Source organism: Neoarius graeffei, chromosome 21 (assembly GCF_027579695.1).
Source record: "Neoarius graeffei isolate fNeoGra1 chromosome 21, fNeoGra1.pri, whole genome shotgun sequence".
Classification (NCBI taxonomy): domain Eukaryota; kingdom Metazoa; phylum Chordata; class Actinopteri; order Siluriformes; family Ariidae; genus Neoarius; species Neoarius graeffei.
In genome coordinates, this window is record NC_083589.1 from 19918310 (window position 1) to 19934379 (window position 16070).

Genomic DNA, 16070 nt, shown 5'->3' on the forward strand with positions numbered 1-16070 from the left:
CTGGGGGCCACATTGTCGTTCCTGACTGTGATGGGGGGCCGGGGTTGGGTCAGCTATATAACACAGAATTGTATGACCCAGACAAATATGACCACCAGCAGGCCTCATTGTGTAGTTGAGATTACTATCCTGGCACAGCCATCCCCACTACTATATCAACACTCGATTCCTGGCACATATTTGTTTATCTTTACTAGTGGTTTGCAAAAGTAGTAATCGAGTCTTCACACTTTGTTTTAATTTGAAATACCACAGATATTCCATTTATTTATTTTCTAATAAAAATAACATCAAAGCTGTCAAAGTAAGAAACATCTGCCTAGTTGAGGTGATTGACACTGGCAAAGGTGAATGGAAAATTATAAATTGTAGGTAGGCCTGTTGATATTATTAATAATAATAATTGTGTGCAGCACTTAATAAAGGTCAAATAAATAGGCCTATAAAATAAATACATAAAAAAAACCCCTGAAATTATAATAGATCACAGCAGTTGTGCTGTCATGGGCGCCGCCAGGGGGAGAAAGGTTAGAACAATTCTAGGGGCCCAGCACTGCCATGGGGCCCTTTAAGGGGCTGATAATATGCTTTTAATGATTTTAATAAGACTTTTGAAATAACAACAATGCAATATTCCATCTGGCAAAATGAGCTAATTGAACAAGGTTGTCTATTTCTTGAGTTCTTCAACATATTGTCATTTAACCCTCCCCCTTTTGCGAAATGGTACGGTCCAGTTCTGGTAGAAGTGCGATGCGTTAAATCTGTGTGCTGATCAGTGCAACGCTACTTGCTGCTGTGTCGCGGTTATTGGTGGGACATGGCGATTCATTTCCGCCAGTTCGTTCATGTCGGTCAGTTCAGCAAAGAAATTCGTTTAGTTCATCTTGAACTAAATTCGAAGTTTAGTTCATCTTGAGTGAACGAGAGGTGGCAGAGGTCTCATCTCATATCATCTCTAGCCGCTTTATCCTTCTACAGGGTCGCAGGCAAGCTGGAGCCTATCCCAGCTGACTACGGGCGAAAGGCGGGGTACACAAGTCGCCAGGTCATCGCAGGGCTGACACATAGACACAGACAACCATTCACACTCGGTCCATTCACACCTACGGTCAATTTAGAGTCACCAGTTAACCTAACCTGCATGTCTTTGGACTGTGGGGGAAACCGGAGCACCCGGAGGAAACCCACGCGGACACGGGGAGAACATGCAAACTCCGCACAGAAAGGCCCTCGCCGGCCACGGGGCTCGAACCCAGGACCTTCTTGCTGTGAGGCGACAGCGCTAACCACTACACCACCGTGCCGCCCGCGGCAGAGGTGCCATCCACAATAGATTTTCATACATTACAATGTGCTTGAGAAAAAGATGGAAGAAAAACATTATCCTAGCATTATCTGAAAAAGACTACATAAACAAAGCTCTGAAAGTTAATTAAATGTAGATGAGAATAAAGCTGTTTTTATATTTATTATATTTATTTTAGTAGAGCCATGGTCTGCCGGCTATGCAGTTGTTCTCTCAAAGCCATTAAGCAAAAAAAAAAAAAAAAAATTGCTTATTTAACAGCAACACTCATTTCAGAGAATAACATGCACCCCCCCCCCCCCCCCCCCCCCCTCCTCCACACCCAAGTTCATGTTAAAGACCAACGGAATATTCAACTCTCGTCCCAGCCGGGGCGAGGGGGGGGGGACGACTTATCGTGATGGTAAAAGTTGTGATAAATCAAGTCACTGTAAAGTTAATCTGAAAAGGTAAATAAAGTTCTTGTAATTTTTATATGTATTCGTACTGCCTACATTGTTTGCATTGTTTCTTCTTGAACTGGTCTCAATTTTAAAACTCACAATTTACAATGACCAGTCAATTGTGTACTGTATCTGGCGCTAGCTCCGTCCAGTACTACTCTGTCAACAACGAGAGAGGTGGTGGTGTTGCTGAAAAAATGAATACAAATGCTAGTTCTGAATAAATAAGTAGTGGCAGCCCGCTGTATTTTATTCTCTCTTTTTTTAAGTATTATTATGAAATTGTAATAGACATGCATGCCCCCCGCCCCCATAGTGGTGCGAACTTTCTGATAATGGTATCTCCCAGTAGGCAAGGGAAATGAAGTAAAGCCAACTACGATAGATGCAGACTGTTTCATGCAGTTGTTCAAACCCATTAAGTAACACCCATTTTGCTCATATTCAACAGCAACGCTCATTACAAAGAACAAACCACTTTATTACAAATTGCATTAACATTAAAAAAACGAACACAGTATGCCGCGATCTCCAGAGCCACGTTCTTCATTGTTTATCACAGTCATGGAAACCGTTGCTATGCGCCCAGCCCAGTATGGCAGCAGGCAGGCTGGCTGCTGGCTGTTCGTTCGTTCGCGAACTGCTGAGCTCGTTCGCTGTGAACTGAAATGTATTGCTGAGTGAGAGCTCTAAATTGTAAACTAAAGACCTGGCATGTGTCAACGCTCTGATAATAGGGCTCAGATAGCCCTTAAAGAAGTAAAGTGGCGCTGCTCTGCACAGATCAAAATGCAAGTTGGACGCCCTTCTGCTACTGAACAGATCCTGCTGATTCGCCAACGACCGAGATTCAGCGACCGCCCTGCTGCCAGCGAGCAGAGACTGCTGATTCGCGAACAACCGAGAACGAGAGGCAGCGCGAACTAGTTCTAGTCGTTCACTTCGAAGACTCGTTCAAAAAGAACGGTTCGTTCGTGAACAACACACCACTAGTCGCGGTGCAGCAGCCAGCCAGCCAGCAGTGGAGTGCGTACAGTCTGTGATCGCTAAATATGAAGAGTGACTGTCAAAAACGTAAAGAAAGGCAGCTGAAAGCTGAGAGGGACCGGAGAGGCAGGCAACTGGTCACTCAGCTTTTCCCAAAGAAAGGTAGCTAATCGCTCACGTGTGTTCAAAATATTAGCGAATGGTAAATGAACAGTATGAACGTGGTTGGATTATACTATCAAGAGAACACTTTTACAGTTTGTACAGTGACATTTTTTCCATTTTAATAACTGAACTGACTTGTGTGATAAACAAGATGAAATATTACGGTATGCTGGTGCTAATAACTAGTGCTAATAATCAGTTTCATAACTAATGGGGTGCCCTAAATATGCACAGATTCAGCCTCAGGGGGACCTCCGCCCTACCAAACCACTGAACCCCCCTTTGGAGAAGGAGGTAAGCAGCAATACAACCCATAAATGATTTAGGCCGTAAGGTGAACCCCGAAAAGTCTTTCAGAAACAAGATTCCGCTCCGACGTCTCCAAACTACATAATATCCAATTCTTAAAAATGGATGTATTATGAAATGATGTCATCAAAAAGTTCTCACCTTGTAATGCTGTCAATTTTTCGCACGAAGGCTTGAAAAAGCGAACTAATGTCATCGGCGTGGAATGATATTTTGGCACCGCGGAATAAGATTTCGCTACAGAACAGGTTCCACGGTTGCTGACGTAGCCCCATTTCGTAAACAAGAGACCAACATGGCAGCCGCCACAGCCTCGTCTAGCAGCAGTGGAGGAGAGGAAAGTTTGGAAATAACGGCAAAAAGGAGAAAACTTCTTGCACGTAAGCAGTGCTATACGCATATAGCTTCTGTGAAGCACGGAGTGACCCAGGAATTTACCTTCAAACGGTGGAATACGTACCGGGACAGTATCCGACAGTGGCTGCAGTTGAGCGGTGAGAACAGGAGAGTAGCCGAAAACTACAAACACTGTTTAGATTTAGAGTTTGACAAAATACCCGAGGATGCTGCCTTCCACCCTGCATGTTACCGCAGGTTTACGGACAAACTTGCTATTGAACGAGCGGGAAAGCGTATGGTGCGCAAGAAAGAAGGGGGAGATGAAACTCAAGACGCCGCAAGACCCCCCGAAGCTGCCCCCCCCTCCGAAGCTGGCCCCTCAACATCGGGCAGCACTAAGAGTCTTAGATCCAGGTCAGCACTACCTATGTCCAGCTCAGGTCCCGTCCTTCCTGCCCTGTGCATTATATGTAAAAAACCCCCCTCAAATTCGTCTTAAAGGGAGGCAAACGACAAAGGGAAGCTCTTTCAAAAGCTGAGACCTTAACAGCAGGTAAGCAAACCCCCCCCCCCCCCCCCCACACACACACTCACACAAAGGGTCACAATCACTGATCAGCCCACCAACCCCCCTGCCCCCACACACACAAAGGGTCACTATCACTGATGACTATCTACAGTGCTATCTCCCTCTGCAAGTGTGTTTGCATGCATGGATGTTATGTTTCAATGTTTGTATGCATGTAACATATGTGTGCCTTTATGTGAATATGCTACTGGCAAACTTAAATTCCTATGTGGTAATAAGCATGTCTTTCTGTCTGGCAAGGCAAGTTGCAGACTGCTGCTGAGACTAAAGATGACCACAGTATTCTGGTACACATTAAGGACAAAGACTGTGTGGCTCTGGAGGTGCAGTACCACAAGAGCTGCTACCAGCAGTACACCAGATTTCTGAATGAGCCTGCTAGACAAGAGAAGGACAAGTAAGCCATGTACTAACTTCTCATACATGACCATAGAATGCTACTTGCTACTGTTCAATGTGAAGACAATTAGTCACAGCACTGTGTGTGTGTGTGTGTGTGTGTGTGTGTGTGTGTGTCTTCCCCCCCCCTCTCTTTCTCTGTCACTGACACCTAGGTCATTGCCTGGATGCTGACCCCTGCCTTTTTGCACCGTGCCACAGGACTTTTTTATATATATATATATATATATATATATATATATATATATATATATATATATATATTTTTTTTTTTTTTGTATATATATAAATTTGCATTTGTAATGTGTATATATCACTGTTTTGTTGTTTACATTTTCTATTAAAGTTTGCAATTTGCCACATAGTTCTGTTGTGTGATGTATGATGACTCAGTCTTGCATCTTCTTTGTTGCCGCTGCTGCAGGTGCATAGTGCTGCCTAGTGCATTTACCTACCTCTACTGTGCCGCTGCATAGGTAGTGAATACTTGAATCTGTATCAATCCATTGTGCCTCTTCAATCCATTGTGCCTCTGAACTGAGCAATAGAACTGCAATATTATATATAGGTTGTATTATTATTATTATTATTATTATTATTATTATTGTGTATTATTATTCCTATGGACTCTTCTCCTTCCTGCACAATTTCTTAAATCTTGATCTGAAATCACACGCATTGCCTATATATTATATATGCCATTTTATGGCTAATCCATGGTGTGTATAGCCCACAATGACGAGTCAATACTCTATTCCATTACTGCCTGTGTAACATTGTAGGTCTGTTTTTCAAGCAAATTGTTTTATGGTTGATCAGTACTTTATAGTTAATAACCTAAGAGAATGAATACATGAATGGTCCTAGTCATAGACCATTACACCATATTTTGTACTATAATAATGGTGATAATAAAAAATTTTATTCTAATAATAATAATAATAATAATAATATAAACACTTCAATATACCACATATATGCAATATTGTCTTAGTGATGTATTTAAAGCACTATTTAGGACTTAGAAGACATTTCACCCACTTTGGAGGGTGTTTTGGAGACTTTTTCTACGAATGTGACTGTAATTACGCAAGCTGTCAGCTGATCTGTGGTCAAAAATCGGCAACGCGATTGGTCCAGACCGGTCACGTGATGTCCCGACACGTCATTTTTAGAGGAAAATACTTCGCCACAGCAGTTATGCTCATATTTACATAGGAATAACATCCATGAAATATATCAGTCAGGATTTAGACCTCATCATAGCACAGAGACAGCACTGGTTAAAGTAGTAAACGACCTACTGTTGGCATCTGATCAGGGCTGTGTCTCGCTACTTGTGTTGCTTGACCTTAGTGCAGCATTTGATACCATTGATCATTCCATTCTTCAGGATAGACTAGAAAATGTTGTGGGAGTTAAGGGAATGGCCCTCTCCTGGCTCAGGTCTTATCTAACCGATCGTTATCAGTATGTTGATATAAATGGTGATATTTCTAGATGTACCGAGGTAAAGTTTGGTGTTCCACAAGGTTCTGTCTTGGGTCCACTGCTTTTTTCTCTATATATGTTACCTCTGGGCGATATTATTCGTAAACATTGTATTAGTTTCCACTGTTATGCTGATGACACACAGTTGTATGTCTCTGCAAAACCTGATGAGAGACACCAGCTTAATAGAATTGAGGAATGTGTTAAGGACATTAGACACTGGATGCTTATTAATTTCCTTCTGCTTAACTCTGACAAGACTGAAGTACTTGTGCTAGGACCACATACAGCTAGAAGTAAGTTTTCTGATTACACAGTGACTCTGGATGGCCTTTCTGTTTCTTCACGTGCAGCAGTAAAAGACCTCGGAGTGATTACTGACCCCAGTCTTTCATTCGAAACTCACACTGATAACATCACCCGGATAGCTTTCTTTCATCTCAGAAATATTGCAAAGATAAGAAATTTAATGTCATTGCATGATGCAGAAAAACTAGTCCATGCTTTTGTTACCTCCAGGTTGGATTATTGTAATGCCTTACTGTCTGGATGTTCCAATAAGTGCATAAACAAGCTCCAGTTAGTTCAAAATGCAGCAGCAAGAGTCCTTACTAGAACTAGAAAATATGACCACATCACGCCTGTCTTATCCACACTGCATTGGCTCCCAATCAAATTTCGTATTGATTATAAAATACTACTATTGACCTTTAAAGCACTAAATGGTCTCGCACCACAATACCTGAGTGAACTTCTGCTCCTCTATGACCTGCCACGCCTACTTAGATCAAAAGGTGCAGGCTATCTGCTGGTACCTCGTATAGTGAAGGCTACATCAGGGGGCAGAGCCTTTTCTTACAAAGCCCCACTGTTATGGAACAGCCTTCCAAGTAATGTTCGGGAATCAGACACAGTCTCAGCATTTAAGTCTAGGCTGAAAACATATCTGTTTAGTCAAGCCTTTTGTTAATGGTGTTTATGAGGTAAAGGAGTAGATCTGGAGGGTCCTCAGACATGGAGTGTTTTGGTAAACTGGGATGTATGGATGCTGTCAGTCCCCACTCGCTTGCTCACTCGAGTTTGTTGACAGTGTAGTGGCTGGCTGCTTTATGTCTCAGGGCTCCCTCATGCCTGTGTTACCTTCTGGCTCTCTCCTTTTAGTTATGCTGTCATAGTTAGTTGCCGGAGTCCCTGCTTGTACTCGGTGCAATATGTATACTGCTCCTACTTATTCAGGTGACATTGGGCATACCTAACAACCTGTGTTTTCTTTCACTCCCCCCCCCACCCCAAATCTGTCCCTCTGAGTTACATGGAGTCAACAGGAACTCTTTTGGTGGAGAGGGTGGAGACCTCGACTGGCTATCGTAGCCTGCAGGGAATCGGCCGTCAGACATTCTGTCGCATGTCCCAGACCCGGTGAAATGTAACTGAATTGTCTTGGCCAGCCCTAAGGGTCCCATCTGCATCTCATCATTGCTGAGGAGTGTGCTCCCATCACCCAATCAAGCATCCAGCCAGAGCAGGTCATGATATTTTTTACCATATTAACATGCCATTGTTGTGTGTTATGCCTGATGTAAAGACTCTCGTCTCTGCGAGCCTACCACACAGATTTAATACTTGTCATTTTTAGGGCATACCTAACAACCTGTGTTTTCTTTCTCTCCCCCCCCAATCTGTCCCTCTGAGTTACATGTTGATCCTGGGATTGAGATGCTGGCCTCTTCTGCCCCTCGGACCTGCTTGATCCATCCTGGTGCCCTGTGTCTGGTCGGAGTTTTATCGCACCGCTCCTGTGAAGGACAGCCCCATGAGGACAGTTGAGGGTTATACCTGTTAAAACTGTTAATATTATAGTCAGGCTGTCTGTTGTTGCCCAAATGAGGATGGGTTCCCTTTTGAGTCTGGTTCCTCTCGAGGTTTCTTCCTCATGTCGTCTGAGGGAGTTTTTCCTTGCCACCGTCACCACAGGCTTGCTCATTGGGGATAGATTAGGGATAAAATTAGCTCATGTTTTAAGTCGTTCAAATTCAGTAAAGCTGCTTTGCGACAATGTTTATTGTTAAAAGCGCTATACAAATAAACTTGATTTGATTTGATTATAAAACTCCTTAAAGAAGGTAATTCAACACTGAGTGTGGTAAAAGATGTTGGTTGTTTCCAGTCAGCTGTGTCTAAAATTTGGAGCAAGTACAAACAAAATGGGAAGTTTGTAAAAGGGAAACATACAGGTAGATCAAAGTGTCAGGACAGGAAACTCAAAGCAAGATGCCTTGAAAATAGACAATGCACAAGAAAAGAAATGAAAAACAAATGGGCAGAAACAGGAGTCAATGTTTGTGACCAAAATTTAAGAAATCGGCTGAAGGAAATGGGATTTACATACAGAAAAGCCAAACGTTAACCATCATTAACACCTAAACAGAAGAAAACAAGGTTACAAAGGGGTTAAAGAGAAGGAGTCATGGACTGTGGGTGATTGGATGAAAGTTATATTCAGTGATGAATCATGAATCTGCATTGGCCAAGGAGATGATCCTGGAACTTTTGTTTGGTGCTGTTCCAATGAAACATATAAAGATGACTGCCTGAAGAAAACAAGCAAATTTTCACAGTCATTGATGATATGGGGTTGGATGTCAGGTAAAGGACCTGGGCAGATGGCAGTCATTACCTCTACAAATGCACAGGTGTACATTGAAATTTTGGACACTTTTCTCATTCCATCAATCAAAAGTACTTTTGGTGGTGATGAAGTCATTTTTCAGGATGATAATGCATCTTGCTACAGAGCAAAGAGCATTAAAACTCTTCTTCAGGAAAGGCAGATCAACTCAATGGCATGGCCAGCAAACAGTCTGGATCTCAATCCAATTGAAAATATATGGTGGAAATTGGAAAAAAAAAAGTCCATGACAAGGCTCCATCCTGCAAAGCTGATCTGTCAACTCTTATACGAGAAAGTTGGAACCTGACTGATAAAGAATATTGTTTTTCATTAGTGAAGTACACGCCTCAAAGAATTCAAGCTGTCATAAAAGCCAGAGGAGGTACAGCAAAGTACTAATTGTGATTTTTTTTATGATTCCATAATTTTTTCCTTATCATTGAGTGATTCCATAATTTTTTCTTCTACTTGATCTTGAAAAAAATGTGCCATTAATTACAAAAAATTAATTTAATTTTTTGAGGTATATTTTACAAAGCCAGAATGTTCAGCTGTTAAATTAAATAATTTTGTGTCATATCTGTGATTTTTTTTTTGTGCTACAAAGTAAAACAGCTGAATTAACATCCTCCAGGAGTAGTGATTCCATATTTTTTGCCAGGGGTTGTAGGTGCGGAGAGACTCACCACGTTGAGCGCATTCTTCTTGTCGGGACACACCTCCTCAGCCACAGCAAGCATGCATACTTTAACAAAGTCCCCATCAGTAAACGGCTTTCCATGGGTAGCTAGTAGGTGAGCTACCTTATAGCTAGCTCGGACAGCAGCCTGGTTGATCTGGGTTTGGCGAAGGAATACATTCTGTTGTGCAGCCAGTCCGCATTTCATCCTCCGAATCCTGTCTTCTCTTGTTTGCCCTCGCAAACTAGCATACTCTTTTTGGCGGGTTTCGTAGTGAAGACGCAGATTATATTCTTTGAAAACCGACACACTTTCTTTACATACAAGACAAACTGCATGGTCCTTACACTGAACGAAAAAATAATCGGTGGTCCACTGTTCTTTAAAAACTCTGCACTCTCTGTCAGCTTTTCGCTGACCGCTAGCCATTTTGCTGTCCTGAACACTGACAGTTCTCTGCGCATGTGCTGCCTGTCACTGCTTGATCGCGAGCATATGACGAAAATTCGGAAAATATGAATAGTTCATTTTATAACTAAATATCAATTTTAATTGATAAAATCAACAAAATACAAGATGCAGACATGTTATTATTTGCCAAAAAGCAATTTAAAAAAATAGGCCATGACCACTTTTGGGGATTGCCTCATAGGGCCGGTTCAAGTGGTGGGGGGCAGAGGGGCTGGGGGGCCGGTCAAAGGGGGGTGACGGGCCGTAGTTGGCCCGCGGGCCGTAGTACTACTTTTAGGTTCTCCACCACAACTGAGTCTTCAGGACAAAGGGCTCTGTAACATCAGAAGGTACATTTTTTTTTTGTTCGTTTTAGAAAAATGGAGAAAAAAAAGAGAGGTTGTGAACAACTGTTTATAGCTGTTATAATGTAAGAAACAGGAACTACTGTATCTTGTCTAATGGATGTTCCATGATTATTAAGTGCAACTATGAACTCATAAAATGTGCTGTTCTTTAATAAATAAAAAGTTATTGTTGGCAAATTGCTATGGTAGGAATAAATCTCTTTGGAATAAAGAGGAATTAGTCACTTTGGGACGTGTTGCTACGTGCTGGTCAACAAAATATTAAAATAAAATCTTTTTATAACATTATTCATACTACAGATGAACAGTCACATAAGATCTGAACATGCTATCTGATACATGAAGATGATTAATCCTTTATGTAGTTCCTGAGTCAAAATGTGATTGGTCCATCGTGTGAAAGTCCATGAAGCTGTGAAGCTTTCATCTTAAGATGTGATCTTGTACAGGCATTACTGACACCGTCAGGTTAGGATTATACACGTGAATAAAAGCTGCAGCTGTGTGTTGATTCACGCTGTACCATCATCCTGCCGAGTGAGGCAGTATGTGTGAGTGAGGGAATAAAATGGATATTTAGAGAAGCAGTTCAGGTCTCTGTGCTCTGGGAAACACTGCCACTCATAGGCCAAAGCTCAGATTGTGCTGCATCTGGAGCATCGTCCTGCTAAAAACAATGAAGACTGCGTTTAAATTATACAGTACTTACAAGAAAAAAAATACATACAGTAAAAGGAGCACATTACAAGTGTCTTAAGTTATAATATGCTGTTTCATTTCAGACGAGTTTATAATGAGTGTTCAATGAGAACGAGGTTTCTTTTAGACAATTACATGATCCCTTAAATTAATGTAGAGCCACAAAGTCAAATGCACATATCATTTAATCTAGTTTTCTGGAGTCTAAGGTCATTTTCTCATTTGCACATCGCCTTAAAAGGCATGCGTATATAACAATTCCCATGTGTTTCATATTAAAGGGCACATTCTGGACCAATTTCGGTTTTTTTTTTATATGAAAGTATGTCCCTTTACACACTCATCCAGAAGGGTAATTTTGCACAAGGCCATCTGTCTACAGCAGAAAAAAATAAAATAAAACGTGTCTGGAAAAATCCCAAGGGAGTCTGGAGCCGGCAGCATGGTGGTGTAGTAGTTAGCGCTGTCGCCTCACAGCAAGAAGGTCCGAGTTCGAGCCCCGTGGCCGGCGAGGGCCTTTCTGTGCGGAGTTTGCATGTTCTCCCCGTGTCCGTGTGGGTTTCCTCTGGGTGCTCCGGTTTCCCCCACAGTCCAAAGACATGCAGGTTAGGTTAACTGGTGACTCTAAATTGACCATAGGTGTGAGTGTGAATGGTTGTCTGTGTCTTTGTGTCAGCCCTGTGATGACCTGGCGACTTATCCAGGGTGTACCCCGCCTTTCGCCCGTAGTCAGCTGGGATAGGCTCCAGCTTGCCTGCGACCCTGTAGAACAGGATAAAGCGGCTAGAGATAATGAGATGAGATGAGTCTGGAGCCAGAATCGTGACGTTATCTGCGGAAGCGCGAGCAGGCTGTGCAAGCTTTGCATGGTTTCAGTGCACAGCCTGTGTAGACCAAGCGCTCCCATTTCAAACTCATTGTCCAGTCTTTTGGAAAACGATGAGTACTAATCCTATCAAGATTGGTGTTGCTACACCCTCCTACGATACATCTGTTAACTATTTTAATAATTACGCAATAACGTTGAAGAAATTTGCAGAAAACCACCAGGTCGTTTTCTCATAAACAAACCAGCGCTGACGTAGGATTCAGAGGGAAGCGTCCCGCACGTGACATCACGACAATCAGTGTTTCCCGGGAAATCCGAATGCCAAGGTTTTTTTTAGAGGCGGACCAATTTGCCTCAAATGGCTTGATTTCAACTGAATTTTTCTGGTATTGTGCAAGGTAAAAAAATTGCAGAGAATGCAGAATGTGACAGATATTTGACCAAAGTTTAATATAAAATAGGAGAATTACATTGATCTTGCTCCTGAATTTACCCGTGATATGCCCTTTAAAATGTTCAGAACAGCCTTAGCGTTCTCTATAACCAGGCCCTGTTTTGAACTAGAGCATTGTTTAAAGAGATAATTTGACATAGAAGTTAAAAAGTTGAAGTCAGATTTTAGAAATTCTTCATATCTCTTGTAAAAAATACTAATGTGGACAAAGGTAGTAGAATGTATGGATAAAACGTATAATAAATGTCTCAAATGAAATTTCGTAATATTCTTTATTGAGTAGAATTCCTGTCTATCACTTTACTTTCAATAAATGCTAAAGGAACTGAGATAAAACAGGACTGAATAATGACTTTGTACTACATATCAAGCTTCATGGGATATGTACAAATGAAAAATGAGCATTAAAACTTTTTTTTTCCAAACCAAATATTTACTATTTAAAAAAAAAAAACACTGAAAATCAGTTTCTGTCTAGCTGTAGGAGCAGGGAAACATTACAGGACAGGCCACGTCTGGAAGAAATGTCGCTTCTGCCGGTGTAAATGGAAAAGTCTACTGTGTAGCCATTCTTTGAGTTAGCCAAGACAAACAGTTTGTATCCTCAGTTTGTTGGTTTTGCCTTCATATACTGTTATCCCAGTTTGAGTCTTGGAGGCAACCATTATTTCATCCACAGCCAAGTCTCTGTAGGGATGATAAAATGACTTGTATGCATTCTTGAGGGTGTCTATCAGGTGTTTTAGCTGGACGAGTCTATCACGCTGGGCCGTCCCCTTTTTCCTGTCATTATGGACATCATCAGCGTTGCGCAAATGAAGATTCCAAGATATTGTTCTGTATCCATCCTGTGATGGCAGAAGCAAAGAAAAGCTGTGATCCTGCCTCCTGCTGCTGTCAATTTTTCACCATAGCCATGTACAAAAGCAGCCCAATGTACTTATAAAAATCCCCTGCATCCAAGTCTGACTATTTGTACTTCTTTCTCTGGGGTACATTTTAAGCAGCCACAGTGTTTGTATTGTTTGTACAGGGAAGAAACGTTTGAAGAAGTCATTGAGGGGTGTATATGTGCAGGTGGAGCTGAGCTGTGGCTCTGGTGTCCGAACTGGGTGAAACCTGGAGACGTGCGTGTGTGTGTGTGTGGAGGGGGCAGTGTCCAAGTCTTTATCAGCCTTCCAGGACAGTGGTGCTGGCTGCTGAGTAGGTGGATGCACTGGTGTATGGGGTGCTGTGGCTGTGGGAGAGGTACTTGTGCCTGGGAGAATGAGTAAGAATTTACTCAAGGAGCTTGAGTCAATGTAAAACATCATTTTACAACCCCAATTCCAAAAAAAGTTGGGACAAAGTACAAATTGTAAATAAAAATGGAATGCAATAATTTACAAATCTCAAAAACTGATATTGTATTCACAATAGAACATAGACAACATATCAAATGTCAAAAGTGAGACATTTTGAAATTTCATGCCAAATATTGGCTCATTTGAAATTTCATGACAGCAACACATCCCAAAAAAGTTGGGACAGGGGCAATAAGAGGCTGGAAAAGTTCAAGGTACAAAAAAGGAACAGCTGGAGGACCAAATTGCAACTCATTAGGTCAATTGGCAATAGGTCATTAACATGACTGGGTATAAAAAGAACATCTTGGAGTGGCAGCGGCTCTCAGAAGTAAAGATGGGAAGAGGATCACCAATCCCCCTAATTCTGCGGCGACAAATAGTGGAGCAATATCAGAAAGGAGTTTGACAGTGTAAAATTGCAAAGAGTTTGAACATATCATCATCTACAGTACATAATATCATCAAAAGATTCAGAGAATCTGGAAGAATCTCTGTGCGTAAGGGTCAAGGCCGGAAAACCATACTGGGTGCCCGTGATCTTCGGGCCCTTAGATGGCACTGCATCACATACAGGCATGCTTCTGTATTGGAAATCACAAAATGGGCTCAGGAATATTTCCAGAGAACATTATCTGTGAACACAATTCACCGTGCCATCGGCCGTTGACAGCTAAAACTCTATAGTTCAAAGAAGAAGCCGTATCTAAACATGATCCAGAAGCGCAGACGTCTGGATCATTTAAAATGGACTGTGGCAAAGTGGAAAACTGTTCTGTGGTCAGACGAATCAAAATTTGAAGTTCTTTATGGAAATCAGGGACGCCGTGTCATTCGGACTAAAGAGGAGAAGGACGACCCAAGTTGTTATCAGCGCTCAGTTCAGAAGCCTGCATCTCTGATGGTATGGGGTTGCATTAGTGCGTGTGGCATGGGCAGTTTACACATCTGGAAAGACACCATCAATGCTGAAAGGTATATCCAGGTTCTAGAGCAAAACATGCTCTCATCCAGACGACGTCTCTTTCAGGGAAGACCTTGCATTTTCCAACATGACAATGCCAAACCACATACTGCATCAATCACAGCATCATGGCTGTGTAGAAGAAGGGTCCGGGTACTGAACTGGCCAGCCTGCAGTCCAGATCTTTCACCCATAGAAAACATTTGGCGCATCATAAAACGGAAGATACGACAAAAAAGACCTAAGACAGTTGAGCAACTAGAATCCTACATTAGACAAGAATGGGTTAACATTCCTATCCCTAAACTTGAGCAACTTGTCTCCTCAGTCCCCAGACGTTTACAGACTGTTGTAAAGAGAAAAGGGGATGTCTCACAGTGGTAAACATGGCCTTGTCCCAACTTTTTTGAGATGTGTTGTCATGAAATTTAAAATCACCTAATTTTTCTCTTTAAATGATACATTTTCTCAGTTTAAACATTTGATATGCCATCTATGTTCTATTCTGAATAAAATATGGAATTTTGAAACTTCCACATCATTGCATTCCGTTTTTATTTACAATTTGTACTTTGTCCCAACTTTTTTGGAATCGGGGTTGTATAATCTCCAATGTCAAATGAATGAAAAAGTCTGTTTCTGACATGATGGGTAAGTTCTTAGAGAGTTCCTAAGTTTCCATTAGTCAGTTTCATACAAAATGTAGATGGACACACAAATCCATCAATTACACAGGCTGAGAGGTAGATGATGTGGCGTCAAGCTCTCTTCTTAGCCTTATGCGTAGTTCCATTTAACTCGGTAGTTGGAAGTCAGAGCTGGGAATGCCAGCCCACCTGAGTTGACCGCATTCCAGTACAAGTTGGAAAATCAATACCAGCAATATCAGTTCTAGGTATGGTTATCCGTAAGCAGTAGCAGTTGATAAAATGCATTGCATGGTATTTTTGTACAAACAAACATTGTAGCAACATATCCACAGATAAAAATTGGACAGTACTGTGTGTACGACTGATTTACTGAGACACAAATAAGACAAATGTGCTAATGAACAGTATATTACTACAGCTTTCACTACTGTTGATGCACAGTGCATCCATCTTGGATTTTGAAGTTGGGGTTGGTGAAGTTCCTCTGACTTTCCGAATTGGAAATCCCATTTCAGGGGACATTCCAATTGACATTTCTGACTGGGAACTCAGAAATCCTAACTTTGCAGTACAAATGGAACCCACCAATACTAAACGCTGCATATTTGATTGAATGGAATATGTTAATGCAGCCGCCATCTTGGTCTGGCCAAAACTGACCTGTAAACCAATGCAATTTAAAAAGGAAGCTGTGGATCTTTCAGGCTAAAAAGCCATCGAAATTACACATTTCTCAGAGTCCCATAAATGATGCCTTACAGTTAAGGGTTTACAATCTACATTTGAAAAATACTGGGTCACCGCTAGTGTTGCTGAGAAATCTATGATTTAATGTGACTTAATTAGTTTAAAAAAAAAAGGTAAGAAAAAAATCCACCTTTTGTTGAAGTTGCTTCATCACACAATGAAAAAATGAGAAAAATCCAACCTT

At 41.6% G+C, this 16070-nt stretch overlaps 1 protein-coding gene and 1 long non-coding RNA gene across 7 annotated transcripts in view; one reads left to right on the forward strand and one right to left on the reverse strand.

Annotated features, from left to right (window-relative positions):
• The first annotated feature begins 1097 nt into the window (after positions 1-1097).
• Positions 1098-4745, forward strand: LOC132869562 (uncharacterized). The gene is made up of 3 exons (XR_009650985.1): positions 1098-4105; positions 4382-4538; positions 4696-4745. It is a non-coding gene; the product is annotated as an uncharacterized LOC132869562 (long non-coding RNA).
• Positions 4746-10615: 5870 nt separating this feature from the next.
• agbl5 (AGBL carboxypeptidase 5) overlaps positions 10616-16070 on the reverse strand; it is a 70156-nt gene continuing 64701 nt past the window's right edge. For 4 of the 6 annotated variants that reach the window (XM_060902800.1, XM_060902798.1, XM_060902799.1 and 1 more), the window contains one exon: positions 10618-10867. In XM_060902800.1, coding sequence (XP_060758783.1) covers positions 10836-10867 — 32 coding nt within the window. In that variant the 3' untranslated portion in view covers positions 10618-10835. Of the gene's footprint in view, positions 10868-16070 lie in introns of all 6 variants that reach the window. The other 2 variants (XM_060902804.1, XM_060902801.1) reach the window with 2 other exon arrangements.